The sequence below is a fragment of the Myzus persicae genome, unplaced genomic scaffold (assembly GCF_001856785.1).
Source record: "Myzus persicae strain clone G006 unplaced genomic scaffold, MPER_G0061.0, whole genome shotgun sequence".
Taxonomy (NCBI): Eukaryota; Metazoa; Arthropoda; class Insecta; order Hemiptera; family Aphididae; genus Myzus; species Myzus persicae.
The window spans coordinates 43,255-65,852 of record NW_019102309.1 but is presented as its reverse complement, the minus strand read 5'-3'; the positions used below and the strand labels follow the sequence as shown (position 1 = coordinate 65,852).

Here is a 22,598-nt window from a genome sequence, read left to right as displayed (position 1 = left end):
CATAAATGTATACTGAAATAAATGTATGATATTTTTTATTGTAAGTTTTAAACTGTAGCCAGTAGGTACTGTACAATATTTTATGAATTATAATTGGTTAGAATGTAGAAGTTTCTTTTTTGGCAATTCTCCTCTATAATGTACAAACACGTACTACACTATTATACGAACAGTCAATAACAAATTTCGGTTTACTATTTATTAAATGTTATATGTTTAATAATTTACACTAGCATTATATTTATACATTTATATGTACACCTATTGTAAAATAAATTATGAAACTAATTTTCTGTTATTATTATTTTTTACTTCTAGTTCACATCATACATTTATATTTGTGAATAGTCGACGTTTTATTTATAATATGTTAGTGTGATCAAGGTGGCAAATAACTTATTAACCTGTTTTTTCTATTAGATATGTATAATCTTATTTGTTTCCATTTTATAAACAAGATTGATAATATTTCTGACGAACAAGCTAAAACATAAATGAGAAATAATCGTAGTAAGAAAACTCTTAAAAAATGATTTGATTCTCGTATTTTGAATACTATATAGGTAAGAAAAAAAATCTAGTTTTATTTAACTGTAAGAATGTAGGAACTATAAGGTATTAGAAGACGGAATAATGAAAAGAAAATAGAATGTAGGTGAAATAATGTATTAAAATATCCAAAGAATGATCTAAAAAAAGGATTCTTGGAATGGAAGTGTACCTATTGAATTCATAAATCACTTTTCTTAAACAGGTATTTTAACATTGGCTTATAACCGAATTAGTTGTATTCACTATTCACTTAATTTTGAATAACTTTTTAATGATCTTAGCTTAAACCTAAAAACTTAATATTGTTTAATGTCTATCCGAAGTCTACTACTAACTTAATGTTATTGAATGTCTTATTGAAAAGCATACATAAAAAAATTGTTTTCGCAATTAAATTTCTAAATTTTTGACATAACTATTTTTACAGCCATAAATATATTCAAAAAATATGAAAATAAAATATACAAAATGGGGAGTTTTTGAAGAGTAAGTCACTGTAATGTCTATGTTAAATTTGAATTTAATGTAAATGTGTAAACCATAAAAAAAAAATCACTGCATATGTAGGTACGATTTTGAGTGAAAACGGTCTGCAGTCAGCCTATATATTAATAACTAATAAGTATACTTAGGCTGATATTTATTTGTTAATGTCAAATTCATATGAAGTCTGATTTATAAATACAAATTTTAATTACAAGTTTTATTTAAAATTATACCTACCTATATTCTGTCATAATATACTGCAGTAGTGTTATTATTCTGAAAATGTAACAACATTAAATTATTCAAAGTTCACAAGAATAAATTACAAAATATAGATACAAACTACAAAACAAATGTTTGATAAATACACCAGCACACAATTAGAAGAGAAATTAATTTGTCATCCGCCGTCATCGTAGTCGTCGCTATTATAACTTGCAGACCACGGACTACAGTACAATCTTCACACGAAAACCGTATTACAAAATATATTAGATATAATTTGATTGTGTAATTTCTAGTAAAATCGTATGGTACACAAATTTTGTTTAGAGTATAGACAATAGTTCTAAGGTTTTTTGTGTGAGTAGCGAGTACTGAGTATACGTTTTAGTATATACTTTATACATACACAAAATATGTACTGCACAATGTCCAATAGACTATATTATATACGAGTAGCTACCTAAATATATAAAACTGTAATACCGTATACCTAACCGTTGATTGAGTTTTTTTCAATAATTTCACATCAAATGGCATTGTATTATATACGTCATATACTCATGCAAGATGAATAACCCGGTTTCATCCGTATGCAGTTTTTTTATGTTATAGGTAACTTTTTTCCGAAAAATCCGACAAAGAAATAAAGTGAACCATTTTTATAATTTGGGAAGATCTTTTGTTAGTTGGTATCTACATCATAAAATGAAACAACTGCCCAAATTTCATATTCATAGCTTCAGCGGTTCCGGCTGCCGGTGATAAATCAGACAGTCGGCAGTCAGTTTTCTTGTTCTTTTATATATAGATTATATTAAATTATGTTATATTATTACATTATGTACACCTACACACGTTTAGCCACCATAACTCACCGGTGGAAAAGCTTCACGATAGTACAATTCTACCTACATTGGCTATACTGCCTATACTGCTATAGGTTCTACTCTTAAAGAGTATACTCTTTATATATAAAGAGTCAATTTCATTTTAATTGTCTGCCCATTGATTATGTTATATTTTATTCGAAATGTGACAGAAATAGCTGGAAGTATTGTAATCAACTAACTATTATAATTACATATTGATATGTATATTTATATAATACATTAACATTTGTTCTAATCAAATTTTTTTTTAATACAAACTAACAAACATCATTTAATATCTCAAAAAAAAAAATTTTAAAAATAGATGAGATTATTTATGTCAGATGTTTTTCTGTTAGATTATGAACTGAAAATTGATTTTTATGATCAAAATACTCCAAATTATATCCACTTCGAAATAAGAAATTAAAAATATATGTTTATTGTCATTCAAGAGTAAAAACTTAAAAAATGATTACGATAAAAAATTGTTGAAAACATCATTTTTCCCAAAAATGTTGCGTCATGTAACGACTTAAAATCATGTAGAAGAAATATTTTCAAAAACGATAGTGTTTTCCAAAATAATGAGTGTCTTACGTTAAACGGATTACCCGATATAATATGCACATGAAGCCTTCCGCTGATTATGTATATTGTATATACCAGTATATTACAACAATATTATTATAAAAACACTATATTATTCCTATTATATACTCCTGCGGTTTAGTACAAATTGCAGTATCTACATGCGTAATAATCTACATTATTTATTATTTATAATATCATGTGGTTTTTCTCGGTATTGGTTTCAAAACCGCTATTGCCTACCGCAAACAGAAAACGAACGTACCTACCGAGCGCTTTAATCCATATCATATAAGTATATAAAGTGTACACTTTTCATTAATACACACACACACACACACATACGAGTGAGTGTGTGAATTTTTTTTTCTTCTTCGAAACCCGTTTGCTGAGCGCGCTTGTCCCACTTCCGGACCGTTCGCAGCTCGACACCCGTTCAAGTCCGCGTCACACCGAAAACAGCCAAATCGTACGTATAATACGTATTATAATACATATTAATACCTATTTAACATTCACCAACTCGAGATTTTTAATTTTCAATACTTAGTATACTGTGCTATGTTCTTGAACCGACGAGGGTGAATAAAGGAAGTGGGGTAATTGATACATAAATCTTTATACATTGATATATCATATCTATAGACGAACTTCGTTAACTCAAATTTGTCTTTGACATTTGAAGGGTTTTTGAGGTAGGTTTAGGTTAGGGTGAGTTCACTCACGAAATACATAAGTATTATTTCATAGAATTCATTTTTATGCCCCTTTAGAGACTCAATAAGGTACGAGACTCGACTGTAAATTGTAATACACGATGCACGCCTCTGTATTTATACGTAATATTGTTCATGTATCATATTATACTGTAATCGCAGAATAGAAAAGAGTACATTATTGTATTATACTAATTTCTATTCGCAGAAATATAGGTATAATCTCTGCAGTTGGTGGAAAATACAATACGTGTACATAACACGATGTCATTATTACAAAACTAGTACATATTATAGTTTTTTCGGTTCACTATCGGAATCTAAAAAATATATAACATGCGTTTATAATTGCATGCTACACAATCTCCTGTGAGAAATTATTTATAATCATTTGTATTGGGTTTGTTCCGTTTCATACTAATAAATAAATAAATAAAAATTCATGATCGTTATTTTCGAAGGGAAACATTTTCCGCGACGGTCTACCACAGCCCAATAAATCGTATGCACGTGAGTTTCGTTTTGTTTTTCTTTCTCTCATACTCTCATTCTCTCTCTCTCTCACACACATACACACACACACTCGCTTTATCTTTCTCGCTCTCTTTTCCCCAGCAGTGACCGCGACCTCCCTTCACCATGGGGCCATTTCCCCTCCTGTCTCTCAAAGTACGTGTACATGGCCTAACCTTGACTCATCTCTCTCACACTCTATCGCTGTTTCTCTCACCGTTCCGATCAGATCCGTCGGAACTGGTTTACTCGTGATATGTACAACGGACGCACACACCACTTGTACCTCTTGGAAACATATTTTTTTTATATTAATGTGTCAACTGTCAAATATACCTAACATAACACCATATAACATAGGCATATATTGCAGGTACTCACAATTAATACAATGTTGTGGTACGCGCACATGACACAGAGGGTATAATTGCATAAAATATAAATATATATTGTACATAATATATAGTTGGTTTTTGCTTCCTGCGCGACTGTGTGCGTATTAATTAATTTAATATTAATTGTAATATACTAATATTTAAGACATGATGACATGATTTATTGTCATATGATAAATTGATAAATAAATTTGCTGTACAGTGCAAGTGGACGCTAGGTAAGGTGCGTACATATAGGTGGTACGAATTAATTCATAAATTAAGATATTATTAGGTATCTCAAAGACTTAACTGCTCAAAGCGGTTAACACCCTGTTTTTGGAGTCAGGTCAAACCTATTCTATGTAGTATTTTTATTATGTACTATTATTTTGTATAATATATTACACCGACTAGTGCTCGAATACTGACTGTTATGACTTGTGAACATAATAATATTTTATAAAGAGTGGCCGAACTCATCATATGTATATAAATATTTTAATATAAACATATTATGTCGCTCATCTGTGCCTCTGCATATACGCCACTGCTCCGTAAACATTGTTCTGTTTTTTTTTCTTTGTTCTTCTTTGAAATTAATTTCCGGCGTGTTTGACTTTTTTTTCTCGACCCGGCCAAAATAATTCGTGAACGTTTCTTTCTTTCTAACTCGTCATCGTATAACATTATACTGTATACATACACACACGCACATTATAATATAATAATATTGTATTCCGGACGAGTTGTACCTCAGCAGTGTTATATTCTAATGGACCGCGTCTAGTTTGGCCCACTAGCCCACTGATCCACTTACCTAATGACTCGGACTTGCACTGCACTGGCCCAAACTTAAACCATTCAAATAACATCACAATTTATTTGGAACATGATGATTCTTTCTCTCTCGTCTACTTTGTATTTCTCTCTCTATAAAATATATAGTATTATAGTATACCTATGTATTATATATATTTATATATATATATATATAGGTATATATGCATAAATACTGCGATACTTATGTACGCTTTGTGAGGAGCGCAATACGGTTGTATCGAAAAATAATATTGGACAATAATAATGATAATGATCACCAAAGTAAAAAATAGGTTTTCCGATAGCATTCGAATCACGTCGTGTCTGTTTCGGCGAAACGATATTATATATCATGTCATATACATTATACGCACAGCCATAGGATTCAGCAGGTCGATACATATATAGAATACGCATAATAAAAAACGCACGACAATATTCGAACGTGCTTAAGGATACGGAAAGAAAGAAAAAATACCATATTACCGATACATATATGATATTATACATACCTATCCCTATACCTACCTTCGACGAACAAAAGTGAAAATTCATACATAAATCTTATAATAGCCTGGAACTATGCATGTGTGTGTGTGTGTGTGTGTGTGTGTGTTTGTGATGTGTTAGGTATAATAATGACGTATAGGCAGGACACGTGAGTGTGTATGCATGTGATGGAATCGTGTCATCAACTTCACTTTTACTCTTGAAACTATGAAATGATTGAACACTTACATATATATATATATATATATATTAATAGAGAGAGACTTCGTGTGCAGTATGTATATGGTCATAAACTGTTAGATTGCGCGTTAGATGCTTTGGCAGACCATTGTTTAGAGCGTAGGCATATACAACAAACGACTACCCGAGACACGTGCGGTACGTGATAGATAAATATTAAAATATAGATGTGTATAATAATAATATAATAGTGTACATTTTTAATGTAATATTATGTACGAACGGCTGAAACGGGCGTGTTAAACTCTACACATGTGTAACGGTAAAGTACTTACGAGCAGACATTTCGGAATAAAGCTCTGTCGGAATCGTCTGGGTTATTGAAATAGAATCGAGAATTAAATTTAAATAAAGAAAGAGAATTGAACGATAGCTTGTTTTATGTAGTACCCACGAGTCTATATTTTATTTGAGTGAAAGAGTCGACCCCGATAACACGGCCGTCGAGTGCTCTAACTGTTCATATATACCTGAACAAATACATTTTGAAAATATATTCATTCAAAAAAAAAATATTCGAATAAAACTAACAGCGTGTACATACTTTTATGTTATTATGTATATAGTTAAAGTCAAAATGTGTTTAAAAATTACCACTTTAAGAGCAGTACCTACCTACAAGAGAGGTCACACATTTTACAATATTATAATTTTTTTAAACAAATGAATAATGATTAATTATTCATTAGTCAAAAAAAAAAAAACGCACACAATATGTATAATAATAAATTCAAATACAAAATTAGGTCAATAAGGTACACATGATAAAAACACAATAATGTATAGTGTTTTTAAACGTTATAATTTCGTTAGATTTATACTTAAGTATATGTGTTTCTTTTGTTTGGACAAGGCTAGTGCATAATTATTACAAGATTCATACTATATATTAGTTTATTACACATGTATATGATCATTCATTACATTTTTTGACCGAAGGTCGATTAAAGTTCTTATCGCACAATTAAATTATTTAACTAAAATCGTGCCAAGTAAAGGAAATGTTGTAAGTCGTAGGTAACGCAATTTATTAAAATTCGAAACGAAAAAACATTTTCATGAGAATAATATAATAATTTTGTTGTGGTATTCAAACAAAACAATAACCAATTATTCGGGGCGAGGTGGTATAATTTATGAACACACGCAATATATATTATAATATATTTCCATGCGTCCCAACTTGTCCGAATTATGTAATTTGGAAGACGAAAAAAACTTCAGCATAAATATTAAGTACCTAGGTAAATTATACCTATTTGTAATTTGTGTATCGTAATTAGTATAAATTACGATATTTTTATAGATGTGTACATGATTATAAATTATAACACAATCTCCCATTGTGGTTTAATATATTTATATAAATACATATAAAAAATAAAAGATTTTAAACAATAGGCGATGATAGTATGAGCATTTCGTTATCATATACATATATTATATTGAAACAGAGTACAGACGTATAGATCATACGACGTCGTATAAACTGGCATGACGCAAATCATAATTTTTTTTTTTGGGTGTACATTATAAACTTTTTATGTACAGGTATTTTTTTTTCAAATGACGTGTACGCATGCGCGATGTAGATCAGAAGTTGAGAGTGCATTTTCATCGGCCGTTCGTATACATAATATGGTGCGTATTTTATAATTTATTCGGGGATGGTAATGTGTCAGCCGACAGCGACGATTCAGAGTTCAAACTCGCCGGACGATTGTCGATACATTTCCATATTTTTTCATTTCAGTATAATAATAATTATATTATGTGTAGGTACAAATAAATACACAATATTATATCGTTTGCGACGGTGTTTTTTTGTCACACTTTTTTTTAATAATAGTAGAATAGTATAATATGTAAGTATATAGGTAAGTAGTTATATAACTATATAGTATATAGGTATATTACAGTACACAAAACAAACGCACGACTTTGGAAATTATTATTAGTTTCTTATATTTTTTCTAGTGCCATCAAATCCTGAGTGTTTTGAAACGTCAGAACAAAATTCGAAAAACACTATTAAATCTCCTGAAAAAAAGTAGAACCGTTCACGGGTCGTTATTAATATTATATATATAATATAATATAATATATCGTTAGACCGCCACACCATAAGTTGAATACCATCGGAAGAAATGCATTGTCATTATTTAAGAAAAAATATTCCAACGAAGTTATTCAATTACTGGCCAATAAAATATGATCTTATATCTTAATTGGGCTTAAAAATGCGAAATATTATCTTACAATTTTAAGACAAATTTCATTACAAGCCAGATGTGCCTAATTAATCTTTAATAATGAGCAAATTACTGCTATAGTCAGTCTTGTAACAGCTACTGGTGTTGTATTGTACTATTGAACCTGTATCAACCGTATTCAGTATTTCAATATGATTTGTATACTACCAAAGTGATACTGTTATATGAGTAGACAATTGAGTACAAACCCTTATACTATAGTAATTTTTCTGATTATAAAACAAAATACAAATTAATGTGACTTAAATAAATTAATAATAAATTATAATTAAAAGTAATTAAAAATATAATTCAGAGTTCGAGTTTTGAATTTATTTTAAAAACAAGACACAATACATCTACAAAATACCTATATTACTACATTGAGTATGTAGACTTTTTTAGTTTTGATTTTGTTATAATTAAAAATACAAAAACTGTTTCTTCTATTTATTTGGAAGAATAATGATCAAGCTACTGGGATGGCAAAATTAAGTCTTACATACATACAAAAATTAAAGCTGCCACTGGCCACATGTATTATATTTTCATATATATATATCTTTCAGTCGACTGCGATATAGTATACATTTTATCGGTGCGTAATCTTTTGTATAATAATAATATGTTAGGAATATATTCCGGTCAAATCACGCCGATCGTCTGGGAAATATTTCACGAGCTCAAAATAATATAATAATATTTATACGTATACCGAACACATAATATACTATATAGCAGTAGGTAGGTATATAATACTAGTATACCCGTTTCCGCAACGACTTGTTGATTGGTATTTACTATTTTTTTTTTTTTACTTCGAATGGTTTGGGTTCTCGACCTAGTAAGAACACAAATGATGACTCCCCTGCCTACACCCCCCCCCCCCTTCCGCCGACAGCATTAATATACTTAATAAGTAATTGGTATGCGGCTCGATGATGTGCTTATCTATATACTCGCATCTATACGTACGTATATATACCTATACATTATAGTACATAAGTAATGTAAGTATTGTAAGTTATGATTATATATATATAAAAACGAGCATTGCTTCAACTGTCTATACATAATACTATAATAGGCGAGGGTGGGAGACTGAAAGTATATAACCTACGTTATCTGCTAATATCTTATATGTATATATGCATGGATTATATTATTGGGCATGTTTAAATCTCGTAGGGTCTTAAAACGTTTCGTATATTAAGTTTCTGATATTTTCCTTTGGCTTGTCTACGATCATAATAATATACATTATGTATACACATTAAACAAACATACATATATATTATATATATTTCCGTTTTCCAAATCTCTGTAACTGCGGTAATGAGCGCATATAACGGGAGCACTGACAAGTAATAATGTGCACTTCTAAACCTCTAATATTGTGTGTAATATACCTACATTTATATATCTATGTATAATTATATATTATACCAACATATTCGATGACATTGTTGCATATGTTATGTACCCTAAAGTATAATGTAACAAATGGATTAACGCGATGGCGATCGTTTTTTAATTGTTTTGTGTCCTAAGACATTTTTATAAAAATACTTCTATACTATCATTTTGAAAGGAGGAAATATGAATTTTTGAATCCTCACCCCTCATCCCTCCGTCAACACGCTCCTGTGCTGCAGCAGTGACAGGATTTGCGAAAATTGTACAGTCAGTCTTCGAATCTGGTGGGAGGAGGAGATCAAAGTGTGTAACGTCCCCTCTCCACCTATCGCTCGGTCTTACTCGCGATGTATATAGGTGTTATAGAAGATTAGTCTATACTCTATAAGAACTAAATAATTCTTAAAAATGGATTTACATAACTATCTGCAGTCTGCAGATACATATTTAATACTGGATGTAGTAGTATTTATAGTATTCATTAAATACTCGGATAATGTTTACACAATTTGTAATACAAATAAAATGTTGATAGATTAATGTTAATCACTTAAATCCTCAAATCATTGCACAGCATCCATACCTATCGAACCAATTATCGTGAGACTTTATTATGCTCTGATTATGCTTAGAACATGAAGTTAAATAACTCGAAAGCTACTCGTTTGAATTTCGATTTATATTGGTACATCGACATTTAAAAAAGAGTCATCTGATAAACTTACAAAGAAAACAGTGTGATTCTCATATTTGAAAAAAAAGAAATTGATATCACCCCACCTGCAGGTCACTCTTCAAGAACTTATTTTAAATATGATCTGCAAAAATATATTATACTTGAAAAATCAAAAAATCATAAATCCATTAATAAATGAAAATATAGGAATGAACATTGCTCGGCGAGTCACTCGGTACATCACATATTCGGATGTTCATATTCCCATTACGAGTTTCGTATTCAGTAATTACTGCGATATTTGAGTACCTATATGGCTATATAATAAAAATAATATACAGGTAGTTTAATCGCCGCCGAATTATGTAGAACGACGAGATCTGCCTGCCAGCAACATAATACACGTATACACACATTATATATTTAATAATAATATGACGTGTATATTATTAAACTATTATCGTACGCGCGTGTTCCGCCGCGGGACAGTGACCCTTGAGCCGCGTGACTCCCGCGGTCGTACTTACCACTATTTTTTATATCGTCCCGGCCCGGAAGTGATTGCGCGGCCGGACTTCCGATATCTCGACGCACTATCTACACGCTTATATCGTTTCGACGACGACTACGGCCTGTGCACACCGATATATAAAATATATATGTATCGATAATACAATATAGGAAGTATAACATTATTGTTGTTCTTGTTGTTGTTCCGTAGTGAAATCTCTGAGCAAGGACTATGGCCGGGTGTGGAGGTTCCTCGGTCGAGGCGGATGAGGAGTGGGCGGCCTCGTGAGACACGTTTTCGCGGGCTCGCGCCGATAGACGATTACGATCGCGTGTGTGCACAACGCTGCGGATGTATAGGTATAACAACGACATTATACGCGACGAACCACCGTCCACCGTCCACCGTCCACCGCCATCGCATCCGTCGTCGTCGTCGTCGTCGTGACTGTCGATCGCTCGGCGCGGTGCGTCCTCTCTCTTTCTCATTAGCACACATATCGCGCAGCGGCCGCGGGGCAGAGGGCCTCGATATACGTACGTTTTCGCGATTTCGGTAGCGGACGGCCCCCGCGCTGAACGCCCGCCCCCACCCGGCGCGTTATGTAGGCGCCTCCGGCCCGCCGCGCGCACCGTCCACGATAATATATTATTATTATTATTATTATTATTATTATACGGGTATATGTGCTATATATATAATACGCGTTCACTCGCTCTCCTCATCTTCGTAGTCGTCGTCGCCGTCCCACTCTTTATCGCCGTCGCCGCCGCGGTTAGCGGAGTCGAGAAGATTTTTTTTATTATTTTCGTGGTCCGCGTTCACCGCTCTTACACACATTACACGCGCGTCAGCTAACGCACAAACACGCGCGCGCGCACCGCTCACCGGCCAGCTGCTATAGATCGCTCGATCGCTCGCCGCCGCCCTCGAACTCTAGATCGTCGTCGTCGTCGTATAAGACCACGGTACTCGCACGCGACATGCCCACACGGCCGATCGCCTGCACCGCCGACTGTCACCAAACGCAACTGTACCGTCGTCTCTGAGTCGACCGCAATAATAATACTAAATTATATTATAATTTAATATTTATTATTATAAATATAGAGGTCTGCCTGTCGCCGCTGAATCTAATAAGAGGCACAAATTATAATTTTTATTATTTAAACTACAAACGAAACGCGGCGGTACATCAACCAAACGACTGCAGCAACACGGGCGCGGGTCTCGCATAGACAACTGGGTCACGTCCACAATAAAAATCGTCTATACATATTAACGTCGTTCTGCGTCCGCGTTAACCGTCACGTAACGCCCGAAAACGTTAATTGCGACCGTTCGCGGTGGTATATTTTCCGTTTTTCGACGCGAGCGCGCGCACACCAACGGCCGCGGGGACCACTGTATTAGCTGCAACCGTCGTCACCGCGCGAGATTCGGACCCGGCTCATCACCGATGACAACGGTTTGACGTCACCCGATCAAATAATTCATTCACACAACGCGTCCACGTCCGTACAAAATATGGTAAGTAAAAGCCGAAAACAGCGTACAACACAAATTAATAAAATATATAGGTATTGTCTATTATGTATTTTATATTATTTATCAGTTTTTGTAAATGGAGTGTTTGCCGAGTGTGTCTCTATATCATTTGGACCTCTCGAGGTTTGTATGTCATAAGATATAGATGAATTTGTGTATTTAAATTCAAATATTATTGGATTTGGGCGATTTGGCCCATTTATTGAATTGGTCGGCCTGAAAAATGGATTGGGATTGCCAGAGTTGTCGTTTGTGCAGAGCTTAATAGAAATATTAAAGTTTTGACAAATATAAATTTAAATTATGACACTGGCTTTATTTATTAAAACATCCATATTACGAAGTCTCATAGCATGGGCCACGGTAAAAAAATCGTAAAATTATGTAAATAAATTTCGTTGAATTGAATTAAATTAAATATATAATAATTTTCTAAGTTGGTTTGGTTCTCAAAAAAATATTTTGTTAAACAGAACATTTTAATAAAATGTTTTGCTAAATGGAAGTTTGTTACATGAAAGTTTCACAGTGTACCTTCTATACTTATATAAGTATGTGGCTTAGTTATTTTTTCGTCTAATATCTGCAGTCTGCACTGCGGTAGGTACAGGTATACGTGACAAAAATTAAATACATAATTTAATTTCGGCGTGAAATTGCTAAATCCTCCGGTTTTGCCCCTTATATAGGCTAAGGCGTATAATTTCATAGTATATATATAGATAGATACAAAATGATTGTTATCGGTTTTGGTATTTCGTATGCAGAACTTGTGAGAGCACAATGGTGCAGCTCGGTATGTACCTAGATATATTGATTTTGAAAACGTTTCGACGTTAGGTATAATTTCCACTGCATTATTCTGAGAAACGAAGTGTAGCTTATATAAATAATAACTAAAAACGTGCGCAGTCAGTATTGAAAGCCTTGTCACTCATATACAAGACTACTAATCCGCATATTACATTAATTAAACACTAAGCGTATTATTATATTATATACGGTTACGCTTTAAAAACTGATGAAAATCATAGGCTGCTCAAGAGGAAGGTAGGCAGGCAGGCACTTTCGTGTTTAAAATCCTTGGCCCGATTCGTGCTGCAACTCGGATGTCGACGACGACGCAGACGACAAAACTTGTCGCTCGTTTATAATAATCATATAGGTATTCATCGAAACCGTCATAATAGTGATAATACCTACGACCTACCTCTCTCTATATAATACTTAATGCATTTATTATAAGTATAACGTTATAAATATAATAAATATAGTTCCGAGGAGAACAAAATGGTTTGGATATTATATGATATTATGATTATGTTATTGCTTATTAGGTATACCACAACCATACAACTTATAGTGTAGGCATGGTAGCATAATTAAAAACATCGTACGCTCTCAAATGTTCGACGATGACCTTATTCGTCGGTCGTGTATTTATACATTATATATTATAATATATGCTCTGAACGATTTACGTCGGGTGATTTTTGTTTGCAGTGTCATGTAATGTACATGAAGTTATATATTAAATAGGTTAAATATGTATATGCACAACAATTGTGACTAAGAGTGTTCACCCCAATTTTTTCCTTTACAATAATAACGAATTTATTCAATTTCTGACGTTTAGAATTTTTGCAAGTATAATAATTAATAATATAGCAGCGAGTCAACCGTTAATTATTTGTGTACCCATTAAGTACGCGGATGTAGAGGTACAGACTTAGATTTTTGTCAAACGAGAACCAACCTTTTTATTTAATCTTAAGCTGTTAGGAGTATGATTTTTTTTGAAAATGTTTATGAATCTTAAATATATTTGAATTCGATCGAGTAGTTCCCGAGTAATTCAAATTTATAATATATTATATTATATCTAATCGGTCGATTTTTACCAACTATAAAATATTGATCGATTATAATATCATACAATTATTATTAATTACAAATTGTAATTTACAAATCATCATAGCGCCCATATGATGTAATTTTCTAAACATACGAATTATCCTCGAGTCGAATAGTTCGAAAGCTACACTCGTTCGAATATCGATTCGAACTCATCTGGCTGTCCGCAAAACGGTAAAAGAGCCAATCGTGTAATTATTAGGAGAACATTTTTCTTTTCTCTTTTATTATTATAAATCCTCACAAACCATGGTTTGCACCGCGCGGGCTATTACCAAAATAATATATCTGTCGCCAGAGTCGCCAGAGTCGCCAGTTGTCGGCATCATTAAAAGTAAATTATTAAAAGAACAACAATTATTATTACTCGTTTATACCTAATAATATTGTTCGTGTAAGTGCGTCTCGGTCATCGGGCTCTGGCAAAGTATAATATTATAATACCAGCTATATCCAGTCGTCCCCGCGCGTTGCTGTACAAATAGACGCACACGCACACTAACACGTACACGCACACGCACACGTACACATACACGCACATACACACATGACGTTATAAACCTAATACACGTGTGCGGGACGACGAGATTTATAAACGCCGCAGGGGCGTTTGATCGTGCCGTATACCGCAGTACCTATGTACGATGACGGCTTTCTCCGTCGCGCGGGGTCAAAAACACTGTGTTTCGTATTTGAGCAAAAACCAACGGGTCGGCTTTCGTTTGCGGCACATTCGCGCCCGTAGGTTCGTGATGATAATAATAATATTATAACTATATACCGTCAATACGACCGAGATGAGAGCCCGAAAAAAAACAACTATAATACGCTTTTTTAATCGTGTGCCGAGATTATTAGCGATTTATTAACGATATGTACACCGTGGGTCGGGTTCTTCTGCGTTTCGCATGCAGTGCCTAATTCCCTATTTTATTATAATACAGTCTAGTCTCGATAACTCGAATTTCAGTAGGCTATAGGGGAATAAAAATTAATTCCAGTGATTTACCTCTTAAAGGCGGCTCAAACACGACTCAAGAAACCCTCGAAGAGACCAGAAAAAAAGTTATCGAGGTTCGACTGCATATTTATTCTTTTTTTTCACATGACTTGCAATAAGTTATTATGTGATACCAAAATACATATCCGTAACGTGAATCGCTTAATAGGGGAAGTCATCATTATCAATCTGCAATACCCACGTATAAGTTTAGAGTATGTTATTATCTATAATTGCTGGTATATAGGAGGGAACAAATTTGTGTTTATTTTGTCAGAATACAGTCACGATTGCAGTTTCTTTTTGATTTGCAAGTACAGGGGTTACAACTCAAAAGGCATGATTATTATTTATTACTTATCGAATTAAATGGTTATGATCAATAAGCAAGTTTCCTTTGAAAACGCTTATAACGTAGTTTTGCGAGTTCATTCGACGTTCGTATCTGTAATTCTTTGGGTAAGGCTACACCGGGTGGGGGGGAGGACTTGCCGGTTAGAATTATATTTTGGAACTTTTGAATGGGACATAGATATGTCTGAGCGTGTAGCCGGGACCCAGATTTAAATAGCATAGAAGGTAATAATATGTACACTACACTTTGCTCAGCACAGTGTCAACTTAAGATCTAGGACTATTTTACACAATAAACAAGGAGTGCTACGATTATTATTATTTTACATATTTATCAACAGGCATACAAATGATATACCTGCCGAATATAAAATATAATTGCTTAAAGCGAAAAAGAATTATGGTTAACACGGGTACACAGCCACGCCCTAGCACCCCTCACTATATCAACAGCCCCCCTGTCAATCTGGCCCACCCGGTTTGTGTCAATCAGATTTTTTTGAAAATCGTCATGCCCCGTGTAGTGGAGTGTACGCTTTGGTCTACAACATGGTACCACATATTATATTTTCGATTATAGCAGTCATGTTAACTGATTTTTTTTCGTTTTCGTTGTTTTGTCTATGAATATCTAGATATCCAAAGGTTCGTCAAAGACCAGGGTGCCGGACGGTTCCCCCACCCGGTCGACGGGCGGTGACGTGAACAACAACGGTCCCACCAAGTGTATGAACGGTGCGTGCGGGGGCTACGGTCCGTCATCAGCAGGTGGCGGTGGAGGTGCCGGCGACAGTCCAGCCGCCCAACCTCGACGAGTCCAGGTCACCGCCAAAATACTGTTCGGCTCGGTGAACGCCATATCGACGATGAAGCAGAACGACAAGCTGCACAGGAAAAAATCGCAATGACCATCGTGTGCGCCGGTACAGCAACAGCGACGACGACGACGACCTGCGCACCGTCCGCCGCCACAGCCGCCGACTTGGGCCCAACAACGGAGGCAGCACCCCAGCGGCCCGCTACGCGGTTTCCGGCGGCGGGGCGAGAACGAGGTTTGATATTTTTCGTTTGTCTATAAAACATTTTCCAAGTACAATTTGCTTGCACGAGTAAATATATTTTACATGTTTATCGATAGCACATTTTCTAAATTTATATTGGGAAAACCATATAGTTAGTATAGATAATAACTATTTATGGTATTTATTAGGTCTTTATGCTGAAAATCTCCGGTCAATATAATTGCTACTGCTTACTTATTAATATTTTTTGGTTTCGGACAGTCCCTGTTATGGTCTACTTGAGCGAATGTATACTTACGTGGTTTTCATCTCCCAAAACATAAAGACGGCGTTTTGTATAGGCATTTTATGTACATCCGTGAGTTCCAATGACTCGTACAACAGCGATGATGACGTGTACTATTGTATGCTCCGAGAAAGCGAATTTATTTCAAATTTCATATATTCCATTACATTGCTTAACGATTGCCAATGTCAGTCGACGAGTGATTTATCAATATTGAGATTTTCTTATGATTCATAAGTATGTCATTAGAAAAAAAATTTAAGCACCCGGTCATGAATTTGTTTTATAAATATTATAGATTTTTTCATTGTCAAAAATGCGTTGAAACTTAAAGAAAAATCCACACCAAATTAAATCTGACACAACAATATGTACACAATGGTGAAAAAACAACATTACTTTTTCAAACCGATTAAATGATTAAGTATACATTTATTTTTGAAACCGATTAAAAATACAGACTTCTTTTCGGATTGATTCTCGACAATATTGTTGTAACACAATATTACGGTAATTATTTTGAAAGTTTTCGAAGCGTAAATCAGTATACCTATGGAATACTATATGGTAATCGGTATCTGGATTAAATTAGTATCGTACAAATATTATTGCCAATTGCTAAGACTCAACGACGAGTAACTAATGTTATCTATACATAGACACACACACATTCGCACGAGCTCGCACGAAGTACATAATATACGCGTTTATAGATATAAATTGAATAACTATACATGTCGATTGTTAAGAGAAAAAGAAAAATTCGTTCCTTACGGGTTGGTATACGGCGAGTGAAAGGCAATTACCGTCGCCTTGTTGACGTGAAAATCCAATACGGAAAACCGACGGAAAACTCGTCGCAGTCGTCTGCATTTTTGTATATATACGATGTAATATTATCCCGAACAACCGGATGATGGTGGGCCGTCTGTATAAATAACACGCGTACACGCGCATAATAGAAAGTTACGATATAATAATGTCACCGTTAAATGATTTTTAGATCATTTATATTTCGTGCGTGCGTCCGCCACCCGTCGTCGTCGTCGCCGCCGCCGCCGCCGTTAAAACGATTTTAACGCACGCGCTGGTTAACGATTTCAACTTTCACGGCTCATTTGAATATCAATTAAAAATATCTCGCGAATGTCACGCCTCGTGAGATCGCATATCGCGCGCGGCGCCGGTCCGTTTGCCGTTCGGCTGCTGTATCTGGGTATATGATAATGTACTGCGGTATAAAAATGTATATATAAGGCTATTATTTATTCGTCAACTGGAGCGTACATAGGTACTATATGTAGACACAGGCGTACCACCTACCTACCTATACGTAAACACGGTTGTGGTTAGAGAAAGTCCGCGCCGCCGTTATCGGGCAAGCTTAAAAAATAAATAAATTCCCCACATTAACGTGCGTATGAAGGTATACCTCCTATATAATATGACATAATCCGTCGAGGATGCAATGCTGCTTGACCGTTTTTCTTTATTTTCAAATGGTTTCTCTTTCGTCTCTTGCAACGCGAGGAGAGAATAATATGGATGTATATGATACACATCATAAGCGTGTATACCTATTTGTACTATTTTTTAGAAATTTTAAGCTCACCCTCACGGCTCACATCCTAATCCTGAAACTCTCAATTGGTAGAGGTGACCACCATATACACTGTACAGACCATAATATATGCGCGATTAAAAATTAATACTCACGTTATAAAAACGTGTCTTGACTCTTGATAATATAACTAAAGTTATTGTGTACAACATAATTATCTAAAATCGGAATATTATTCGAATTGGAAAATGATAAAAAACCATTGTGATCTTCACATTATACGTAGACATCGCATATTATAACATAATATGTTTGTTTGACGAGTATCCTCGACCCTCTGAGGGCTAGGTTCAAAACTTACCTATTACAATATTTTACAGGGAGCTTATCTTTTTAAAATTAAGATTACATACTTATATTAAAATAAACTAACAATCCCCTTACACTATTTTATGTATGAAATTATAGAACTATATATTGACTCCAAAAATAGACTAAAATTGATTTCAATTTTTAAAATAATAACAAATCGTTCCAATACTGCAAAGTACCTATACCATAATAATATTTCCTTATCAATCAATTAATTACTTAAGGAGGGGTATGGAATTATTTGAGAAGGGTTAGGGCTAAGCTTTTATCTGGCTATGCTTCGAGTGTATAAACTATACTGAACTACTGAAGATATATATCTATACCTATTAACCTATAATTATAGACGAGAAACGTATATACGTATACTTAAGTCGTATAGAAATAGGAAAAGCACTCTTTTATTTTTTATTATTCGTAGACCCTGCAGAACAATATAATTATAAGTTGTAAGTTTAAAACTACTATATGCACATTTTCTAATTTTCATTGACATCGGCACACGTTTAATATGTTAATAATTATTATATTGGCATCGCAAACAAATTACATTAAATTTTTGTCTTAATAGTCGTTGATGATAATGTAATTAGAACTTTTCCTATACTCGACGTGTGGTCTTTTTGGTAATGCACTAATGCCACAGTAACGCTAGGTGGCATAAACAAACATTTAAGGAATGAATAGTGAATCTAATATAGTCCATTAGGTAGGTAAAGGTTAGTATAGCTTAAGATACCTTAAGTCCTTAAATATGATTTGGTGACCAATGATTGGTGTTTTAGTAAACTATTTTAATTTGTCCAATTTTGTATGCGACTGCAGTTAACAAGCATAACACTATTAATATGTGGAAGTGCATATCGTACACGCGAAACCGTTTCAAACCGTTAAAATTTGAAGTTTCAATAGAATTCTATGTCTCTATATTTACATACATACTATCATTGTCATAGTGCTGCAGTATAAATATTATACTAGATAAAAAAAACCATAGCTCTAAGAAAACGTATAAAAGGTATATTTGATTCTCATCTTGGCCATGTTCAATTGACTTTCTCTACCAACAATATCTACCTACAATATTATGTTTGAGGCACTAAGTCAACATATTTTACGTGATCTGTGCAGTGGGTATGCTGTAGTGCGCGTGTGTGTATAGTGTTTGTTTAAGGTCCTTTGGGTTCGCACGCACCATACATCATTGATCATACTATCATAGTGAAATCAGAAGCGCGCGTTTTTTTTAATGTTTACGCATTGGTGTGCACTGTGTGATATAATAATAAGAATAATATTATAATACATCCATTCATTTTCTTTCTTCTCTCTCCCTCTCTCACTCTTCTCTTCTTTTCGGGTCTTGACGGGTGTGAAATTTGACGTTTCACGATTTCTCTGCTTTCTTCCGTCATCGCTCGTTAAAACGTAAGACGACAAATAAGAAAATAATGAGGAAAAAATGCGTATACGAAATTAGCATGTATATAAAACACCAGCGGGTGGGTTTGCCGTCGCATTCAGTCGTCACCATTCATCGACGCTGCGGCGGCGGCAGCTGCTCAGTCGCGAGATTAGTTTATTGTCCTAAGTATCATTTATATTAATAACAATAATTACCAGTTATTAGACGAAAATACTAATTAAGCTAAATAATAATAATATATCGATGACTGCAGCTGATACTGGTCACGGACTCGTGGTGTGCACTTTTTATAGTTATTATAACAAATGTGTTTTAAGTTTTTTAATTGTTGTTTAATGTTGATTTTGTTTTACAGTTAATTGAAACGCCGTGGAAATCGCAACAGTCTCGCTTTTGCTGTACACTACATTATATGTGGACCAATTGGGATTTTCATTTATTTTCAAAAACAAACATATCTCATTTTATTTTCTAATAAATAATTGTTCATATAATACAAATATATATGATGTATATAATACGGATGAAGGTATGTAAAATATCGCTCTTATGTCGATTATTATCGAATTTTATATGACGATTGACGAGGTACTGCAGTTCTATATACTTTTCGTGCAAAAAAAATTTAGTCAACAACCACGATCTTTTCGATAGCTAATTCCACTACAATGTACATAACTTATTTATTCGATTAATATTTTTAGTTAATCAATTAATTTAATTTAAAAATTAAAAACTAAATTATTTTAAATTATGTAGCGAATTTTTACTATATTTAAAAATATAATATAATTTATATCAAAAATGAATATAAGCTATAGTGTATCTTAGGGTACTTGCTAATGTGGATTCTTTTGTAGATAAATTATTGTTTTTTTTTTTTAAACATGGCTGTGATAAAATAATTTTTGCAATCCCTATATTTTTTCCCACCTGCTTTTATCTAAAATATTGTTTTACAAAAACTCCAACGTAGGACTTTTAAAATTTCAAGGCCGGCAAATTAACTTTTTGTTAAAAAAAACACATACTCAAAATTTCAATTTATTGTTTTTCAATGCACTATACATAAACATGATACATAAAACATTGTTATAAGCCACTATACTGTACTTATTTCATATATACCTTTACTACTACGACATATAATATGCAAGCATACAACTTAACCACGTACTAACAACACCTCATTTTTCTTCGAAACTGTATAGTGTATACAACTATAATATTGTGTATTATGATTTTATGAATAAACCTACCTATTAAATATTATATTATACATATTATATAACTTATACGTATTCTTAATATAATTTTGTACATCGACAATACTAATCAATATAATATGAATCCTGTGGATTTTTATTTTATAAAAAACAGTATTTACTAACGTAACTATACATATTACATAGGCACATAGCTTATTAACATTGACTCTACTTTACACGTACTTGCTGTATAAATAAATGTATATTTTGCTTAACTCATTGTGTTGACGACTTTTAATACCTACTCAAATTTCAATTTGTCTACAGATATTTTATGCATACAAATAAACACAATATTTTTATACCTTTACGGTTATACGGCGTGACTTTATAACTTCTATATTAAATATTTAGGTATTTTAAATTGTACTATTATTATATTTTACTCATATACCTACTATATGACATCAATAGTTTTACAAGATCAGTGTTTAAAACCATATTGTACCGCTTACCAATTTAACATTAAATACAACAATTCAAATGTAACTCTCAATCTAAAGTTATCTAAACATATAAGTTATATGGAATAACAATAAATACGAGTATACGACTATTATTGACTATAAACTTGACTACTTCAGTACTTGACGTATACACACGAATTAAATTGAAATACAAGATTCAAATTACTGCATATATAATGTATATATTATATATGTGATACTAACTAATAACCGTAATAATCAATCAAACGAATTATGTTATGAATATTTTATTTTCAACCTTATACCTATATAACTGCAATAGTTACAACCTAAACTTACAACGAATACAAGCAAAACTATTTTTGAAAACATGTACCTACCTATAACGGACATTTTCACTCCTGATGACGAAAATAATGTACAACTTACACATTTTACATGTTCTTATTATAATATTTTGTAGGTATTACCTATACCTATAACAACATGGAATACGGATGACCTGCACCTGATAATATTACAATCTATTACGTATATACTATAATAGGTATATAACTACCACGATGATGGATTATAATTGCAGTATAGCACATCTTTAAAGCGTATTCAATATTCACTATTCGATATACTGCAGTAGTTATGTCTTAAGAGCCCCTTCTCTAAAAA

The 22,598-nt window shown here is 33.4% G+C and overlaps 1 protein-coding gene and 1 long non-coding RNA gene across 2 annotated transcripts; both read left to right on the top strand.

The window, feature by feature from the left end:
• Positions 1-11,475: 11,475 nt before the first annotated feature.
• LOC111031845 lies at positions 11,476-16,623 on the top strand. Its single transcript, XM_022311954.1, has 2 exons — positions 11,476-12,283; positions 16,205-16,623. The coding sequence occupies exons 1-2, from the start codon at positions 12,281-12,283 to the stop codon at positions 16,475-16,477; spliced, it is 276 nt and encodes a 91-aa protein (XP_022167646.1). The 5' UTR covers positions 11,476-12,280; the 3' UTR covers positions 16,478-16,623.
• A 7-nt stretch (positions 16,624-16,630) lies between these two features.
• On the top strand, positions 16,631-21,814 carry LOC111031846. The gene is made up of 2 exons (XR_002604247.1): positions 16,631-20,512; positions 20,592-21,814. It is a non-coding gene; the product is annotated as an uncharacterized LOC111031846 (long non-coding RNA).
• Positions 21,815-22,598: the final 784 nt, after the last annotated feature.